We start from the raw sequence: 7521 nt of genomic DNA, 5'->3' as shown, positions 1-7521 counted from the left end.
GTGCGAGAGCTCTGGCCACAGATCGTCCCGCCGAGGACGGAGGTCCAGCGTTCTGGGGTGCAGCGCTCATGCCTCCGCGTCCCCAGGCCACCCAGACGGGGCGCCTCCAGGCGTCTGTGGCCGTCGCGGGGCCTCTGGCCGAGCAGGGCGCGCGAGAGCACTCGCTCTGTTCCGACTTCTCGGTCAGCCGCGGGGCTGCGGCCAACGGGTCGGGGGTGGGGGTGGGGGGGGGACGAGCCAAATGTCACCTTTTAGGGGCGCGCATGGGGTCTTTGTGAATGACTGCAATCACAGCCCCATCTGTGACCGTGACCGGAGATGCCGCCTCGTAAGTGCTCAGGCCACGCGAGCGCGCCCCAAGGGAGGGCGCGGGCAGCCCCTGGGTACCCCGGAGGGGCCGGGGGCGGCGGTCGGACAGCCGGGGGTCTGCGGGGGCCTCCCTGCCGTCCCTGCCCCAGTAGGTCGGCGCTCCCCGGAACCGCGACACCCCAGCGGAGCAGCCTGGCGCGCACGTGGCCGCCCTCGGGCCGCCGCCTGCCCTGGCTCGCACGAGTCCGGCACCGACTCCCGGCGCCCGGAGGTGGGGGCGTGCCGAGCGGCGCCGGGGGCGGGGCCTCGCGCAGGGCGCCCGGGATTGGCCGCGAGCGGCAGGGGCGGGGTCTGCCCCGGAGAAAAGCGCGCGCGCGCGCGCGCGGGCCGCTGCGCCCCCGCCGGAGTCGGAGTCGGAGTCTTGCGGAGCCGGATCGGAGCCGAGCCTCGGAGCGGAGCCTGCCCGCCGCGCCCCGGCCGCTCTCCGCGCTCTCGGCCGCCGAGCGCCCCCGCCGGCTCCCTCGGCCCGCGCGGAGCCGCCGCCGGGCCGCCGCGGCGATGCGCCTCATTCAGAACATGTGCACCATCGCCGAGTACCCGGCCGCGGGCAGCGCCGCCGCCGACTGCTGTCCCGGCGCCGCCGGCCGCCGCCTCGTCAAGATCGCCGTGGTGGGGGCCAGCGGCGTGGGCAAGACCGGTGAGCGCGCGGGGGCCGCGGCTGCACGGGCGCGGGCGGAGAGGGGTCTCCAAGGCGTAGGCGTGGCCCGCGGGCCGGGGACCGAGCCGCTGGGCTGGGGCTGCGAGAGGGCCGGGGGGCGCGCGGCCTTGCGGGCGGGGGACGGGCTGGACACGCTCGGTCCCGGGCTCACGGTGTGTGTCTGCCCCGCAGCTCTGGTGGTCCGCTTCCTCACCAAACGGTTCATCGGCGACTACGAGAGAAACGCAGGTGAGCAGGAGCCCGGACCTGGGAGTGACAGGGGGTCCCGCCCCGGCGCCCTCCCCGCCACCCGGCCCATTCATCATTTTGTCGAGGGCCTGACAGCACCCCCCTTGGCGTGTCTTCACTGTGGGACCCCCATGGGAAGCACCCTTTGTACTCTGTCTTCCAAACACTCCTGCTAAAGTCATAAAAAAGACGGCCGCTCCTCCTCCTCCCCTCCTCCTCCTCCCCTCCTCCCCCCACCCCACCCCCCTCCGCGGGCCGCCCGCTTTTCAGGGGTGACCTTTGAAAGCAAAGGCCAGAGGAGGACCGTCGTAAACCTTAAGTTCTCTTTTGCTAACAAAGGAAAATAGCTAGGTGGTAGGCGGGGGAGCAGAGCAGAGCCGCCCAGGGTCGCAACCCCGATTCCGAGCAGCTGCGGGGCGCCTCCCTGTGCAGGGAGCACCCTGGGGATCCGTCCCGCCGCCCCCCTTCCCCGGAGGCAGCCACGGCGGGTGTGGAACAGGAGCTCCAGGAGCCATGGAGCCCTGCTTCTGCTTCCGTTGAGCACCGGCTCTCGTTGTGTCCCGTTTTCATCCCAGCACTCTATAGCTGGGCGCCTGGTATCCAGGGGCAGAGATGCAAAGAACTTGGGGCACAGAGGGTTACGCCACCCCATCTGGGACCCTTCCAGTCCCCGCGGCTCCACGTCCAGTGCAGCTCCCTGCTGATGCACCTGGGAAAGCAGTGGAAGGTGGCCCACGTGCTTGGGTCCCTGCACCCATGTGGGAGACCCGGATGGAGTTCCTGGCTCCTGGCTTCAGTCTGGCCCAGACCTGGCTGTTGCGACCATTGAAGGGAGCATGGGAGATTTCTCTCTGTCTCCCTCCCTGCCACTCTGCCTTTCAAATAAATAAATGAATAAATAAATCTTAAAAAGAATGATAAAGGACTAAAAATAAAATCTCACACATGCGGAGGAAGAAAATTTCAAGGAACTCTCCTGAGATGAGCCCACTAAGTGGAAATAACCCGTGCAGCTTTCTGTGCCTTGGTGTAGGGCGTATCTTCCCCTAATTTAAAGAAACAACAGAAAACCCTGTGATGTTTTTAAAAGCTGTGCGAGCAGCAAGGCCATGGTCGTTTGTCTCTGTCTTCGTAGGCAACCTCTATACCAGACAAGTCCAGATAGAAGGCGAGACCCTGGCTATTCAAGTCCAGGACACTCCAGGAATTCAGGTGAGAGGCTCGGGGTTGGCTGGGCCAGTCGACTGCGGTCTGGACTCTGCAGGTAGCTGGACGTCAGCCTCCCCCGGCCAGGGGGCAGACACAGCAGGAAAGCCCAGACCAGCCACGCTTGGAGCCGGCCGGCGCTCCTTGCTGTGGGGAGGAGGGTCCGTTTCCACATATGTGTCTTTGGCAGTAAAAGCCGAACATCTAGTACAGTCTGCCAGCCCCTGGAGCCGCTCCTCTGTTGTGGAAAGTTACTCTACGGACAAAAGAGCGCTGCTGGAGCCCCCCCCCCCCGCCCCCGAACTGGGCAGTTATCCAACTTTAAATGCTTCCAGCTCCTGTCTCTGCTTCCCCAGACTTTCTGTCTAGCCAGTTAATTTCCCATTTTGTGCAACAACAGAGTCTCGCTGCGTGGAGTTCCCGGCAGGTCAATTTTCCACTTGAGTGTGGTGAGCTGCACTGTTATTTATTCCAGCTCTGTGCAGCTGCATCAACATATTGTCGAGAAAGCTGAAGCGTGCGGGGCTGGGACCTGTTTACGTGCCGGCGAAGGGCTCTGAATTTGGGCCCCAGCCAAGCCAGGGCGCTCTCTGACCCCCGCCATTCACCGGGCCGTGCCCTCTGCCTGTTTCAGATCCACGAGGACGGCCTGAGCTGTAACGAGCAGCTGAACGGGTGCATCCGCTGGGCAGACGCGGTGGTCATCGTCTTCTCGATCACCGACTACAAGAGCTATGCACTCATCGGCCAGCTCCACCAGCACGTGCAGCAGCTGCACCTGGGCGCCCGGCTGCCCGTGGTGCTGGTGGCCAACAAGGCCGACCTGCTGCACATCAAGCAGGTGGACCCTCAGCTAGGCCTGCAGCTGGCCAGCGTGCTGGGCTGCTCCTTCTACGAAGTGTCCGTCAGCGAGAACTACAACGACGTCTACAACGCCTTCCACGTGCTGTGCAAAGAAGTGAGTCACAAGCAGCCGCCCAGCAACACGCCCGAGAAGCGCCGGAGCTCCCTCATCCCCAGGCCCAAGTCGCCCAACATGCAGGACCTGAAGCGGAGGTTCAAGCAGGCGCTGTCGGCCAAAGTGAGGACCGTCACCTCCGTCTGACCAGGGGACGCTCGGCCGCCCCGGGACCAGCATGAGGACGGAGGCCGCGTGCTGGCCGCGGTGCTGGCTCCGGGAAGGGCCGGAGCAGGCCGCGCGGGGCAGAGCAGGGGCAGGGTGTCCGGAGCCTGAGCGGGGCCGCTCTCTGGGTCTGAGACATGGACACGCCGGCCTGGCCAGGGTGCCCGTGCGCTTCGGTTTTTATTCTTCCCACGGCCGCGTGAATGACGGTCCTGGCGTTCTCGCCAGACATGTGGAAGTGACTTAGGGTGGGAATGAAAGAAAGAGCAGATCGAGTGTGCACGGGCTCCCCTTTGTCTTCTCCCAAGAGGAGGCCTGCTTTCCTCCCTTTGGATGGATTTGCATCTCTGGAATGCAGCTCCTCATGGAATGTGTTTCTAACCTGAAAGGTACCCGGGTTTCTTTAAAAGCAAGGAAGACGGCCCCACTGAAGGTCAAGTCCACGGGCCCAGCGCCCACACGGTCTGCAGGCAGCCCCGGTTCCTCCTGGTCCCGGGCGGCTGTGCGGCGATGAGTGTGGGTTTAGCTGTGAACCCCAAACCCTCCAGCCCCGGACTCTGACCAGCGATGAGACTGCAGTACGGAAAGTAACACATCCGTTGGTTTTGGTGTTATTTGTGTAACGGCTCCCGCCAGGGACGGTGGTTTGCTCCCTAGGCCTGGCCGAGCCGTGGCGGGGAGGGCTCAGTGCAAAGCCACCGCCCTGCCGAGCGGGAGCCGAGGCAGGCGCGGCCCCGAGTCCTCTACACAGATGCACTTTAAGAGGCCACTCGTGCTTTGGCTTGAACGGTCATTAATTTATTTTATGTACAATAAATCTTTTAAAAAGAGCCGATCTGTGACCTGGTGTTGGCTGAAGCCCTCAGACGGGTGGTGTTTCCTAGCCCGCGGCTGCTGGGCAGCCGCAGCAGGTGCCGCCCCTCCCAGGCGTGGCCTCCAGCGAGCCGTGCTTTGTGATTGGTGGTGTTTTTCAGGTGGAGTGGGCGTGGAGGGCGGGCTGGGAGCTTGGGGAAGGCCTGTGAGCTGGGTAAACAGTAACCTGCACTCTGGGCATCACCGGTGTACTGCCTTCTCGGTCCCCCAGGGAAAGCTAAGACACGCGTGCGGCTGTCCACGTGTGCTGGCAAAGCCTGGAGGGTCTGGACACTTCCATACACGGAGCTGCTCCGGGTGTGAGGCCGTCAGTCTGCGGCCGCTTGCATGGATGGGTAAACTACTCTGCCTCCTGCCTCTCTCTGGGCCTGCAAGGCCATCCGTGCCAGCTGCCTGAGCCACTGTCCTTAGGGTTGATAATGACGCCTGCGTGTGCCTAGCACTGGCACCAGGAGGACGGGGGTGGGCAGCTGTGACCACCGTGTTACTGATGAGAAAAACAGGCTCCCTCGAGCTCACACAAAGGACCCAAGTCGGGAGCTCAGTATCTCAATGCCTTCCCACTGCACTCCATGTCCTTACATTTTTTAGTATCTTTTTCTTTCTAAACATTCATTTATTTGAAAGGGAGAGTTAGAGGGCGAGCGAGCACGAGACAGATTTCCATCACTGGTTCACTCCCTAAGTGGCCACAACCTCCAGGGCTGGGGCAGACTGAATCCAGGGGCCTGGAACTCCCTCGGGGTCTCCCTTGTGGGTGGCAGGGGCCCAAGCGTTGGAGCCATCTTCCGCTGCTTTTCCAGGCGCATTAGCAGGGAGCTGGCTGGGAAGTGGCACAGCCGCGAAGTGGAAGAACCTGCCGGTACCCAGATGGGATGCGGCGCTGCAGGCAGTGGCCTATCCCACTCCGCCCCTACAACCTACTCCGTCTTTGTTCTATGGAGTCTCACCCGGGAGAGACCAATGTGCCTGTGGCCTTGGGGGAGCCCGAGGCATCCGCTGTTGAGGTCCTCAGCTCTGTTGTCAGGGTGGACACCCCGACAGCTCGTGGTGATGTCCCCCGTGCCCTTAGGCCCCGACACCTCGGAGGATCGCTCGCTTGGGTGCGAGGAGGGAGGCTGCTCACGCACCCCCATGGCCCTGTACCCCGGCTGGGCGTAACCCTGCGCTGCACGGTGTTTCCACGCCGGGCTGCCTCCCCTCGCTTTGCGTCTGCCCGCAAACCTGCGGCCTCTGGGTCTCCGCTGCCTCTCAGCCCTGGGCCCTGCCCCTCAGCGCCTCTCCCTGTGCTGAGCGCAGCCTTGCCTTCCTGTTCTGGTCCGTCTGGAGAGAGTGGTTTGTTCAGGGCCACCTGGGAGACAGGCACGGGAGGGAGGGAGATGGCTGTAGCTGGGAGCCGCCCGGGCTGGCGCTCTGCCCGCTGTCTCCAGCTGACGTTGACTATTTATAGCTGCAGAATTAGACCATGTTTTACTTTTGCTCAGTTCTTTGTTCATTTTTGTTTTATGTTTCTGAACGGCAAGCATCGGGCGTGACCAAGGGGCGTGCCCACCAGCATGCAAGGAAGGGCCCTCCTTGGCCACCTGGGGAGGGGAGGAGCCCCAAGGGTGGAGATGGCGGGTGCAGGGGAGCGGGGGCGGGGGGCAGGAATCAGCCAGCACTGACCACTCACGGCTCCGCTTACACGGAGGAAGGAGGAGGCCCCAGAGGAAGGCAAGAACCAGTCTTGCATTTTAAAAGTCTCCGAAACTGAGGCTGAGAGAGTGCAGGGCCTGTGAGGACCACACAGGCGGAAACCACGCCTGGGAACTGAGGAAAGGGGGCAGGAGGGCTCGAGGGAGGGGGTGGGGGCCCGGCTCCCAGCGCGGCAGAGCCTGGACCCGTGCCCCAGGCCTGGGGGAGGACGCCACAGCCTGACTCGGCCATGGCCACGGAGCCCGACCTCTTCTCTCTCTTGCCCACACCGCGCTCCCTCCGTGCCCTGGCCTGTCCCGCGTCCTGCTTCCTCCGCGTCCCTCCATCCGCCTGCCCCCCACTCTGGCCACATCTGCTATTGCCATCAGCTGCTTGGGGCCCACAGCCCTGCTGGGTAAGGAGCATGCCTAGGCCGGGCGGGAGCCCCGCGTGGCCGTCTGTCACGGAGCGGCGCCTGCATCTGTCCTGTGTCTGGCTTTCCAGTGTCATCAGAAGAAACCCAGGAGCCGGCGCCGCGGCTCACTAGGCTAATCCTCTGCCTGCAGCACCGGCACCCCGGGTTCTAGTCCCGGTTGGGGCGCCGGATTCTGTCCCAGTTGCTCCTCTTCCAGGCCAGCTCTCTGCTGTGGCCCGGGAGGGCAGTGGAGGATGGCCCAAGTCCTTGGGCCCTGCACCCGCATGGGAGACCAGGAGAAGCACCTGGCTCCTGGCTTTGGATCAGCGCGGTGCGCTGGCCGCAGCGCACTGGCTGTAGCGGCCACTGGGGAGTGAATCAACGGCAAAGGAAGACCTTTCTCTCTGTCTCTCTCTCACTGTCCACTCTGCCTGTCAAAAAACAAAACAAAACAAAACAAAACAAAACCCAGGTGCTGTGGCGCTCAGGCTCTGTGGCCATGGATCTCTGAGCTTCTGTCCACCCTCTCTGCGGCCTGGGACCCATGGGTGTGTTTGCAGGGAGCCCCTTGTTTTGGTGAGAAATGGGATTTTGACATTCCTCTTCCATCCCGAGTGAGGACACTGACCGACGGCCTGGGCGAGTGGACAGGCCTGGGGGCAGACCCCTCCCACAGGCCACTGGGAACCGGCCCCAGCAGGCTCTGGAGTGGCAAGACAGGTCCCCCAGGGGTTTGCCCCCAAGGAATACTGAGCATGGCTGCAAGTGACAAGTGACCCAGCAAAGCGCTGCCACCTGCACCCCCACCAAGGACTGAAGAGAGATGCTTCCAGAAAGTTCTTATTGTCCTCCCTAGTGTCCTAAATTTGCGAGAACAGGATTGGGGCCATCACTGATTGTGCCAAAATGCCAGCCACCCCGCACCCCCACAATACTTCCTTCCCAGACGGCCGAGCCATCTGGCTGTGTCTGGAG

General features: G+C 63.4%; 1 protein-coding gene across 1 annotated transcript; it reads left to right on the top strand.

The window, feature by feature from the left end:
- The first annotated feature begins 690 nt into the window (after nucleotides 1–690).
- Nucleotides 691–4414, top strand: RASL11B (RAS like family 11 member B). Its single transcript, XM_002721792.5, has 4 exons — nucleotides 691–1006; nucleotides 1199–1255; nucleotides 2391–2467; nucleotides 3096–4414. Exons 1-4 carry the CDS (start codon nucleotides 868–870, stop codon nucleotides 3564–3566), a joined length of 744 nt encoding a protein of 247 aa, XP_002721838.2. The 5' UTR covers nucleotides 691–867; the 3' UTR covers nucleotides 3567–4414.
- Nucleotides 4415–7521: the final 3107 nt, after the last annotated feature.

The sequence above is a fragment of the Oryctolagus cuniculus genome, chromosome 8 (assembly GCF_964237555.1).
Source record: "Oryctolagus cuniculus chromosome 8, mOryCun1.1, whole genome shotgun sequence".
Taxonomy (NCBI): Eukaryota; Metazoa; Chordata; class Mammalia; order Lagomorpha; family Leporidae; genus Oryctolagus; species Oryctolagus cuniculus.
This window is presented reverse-complemented; position numbering and strand designations above follow the sequence as displayed.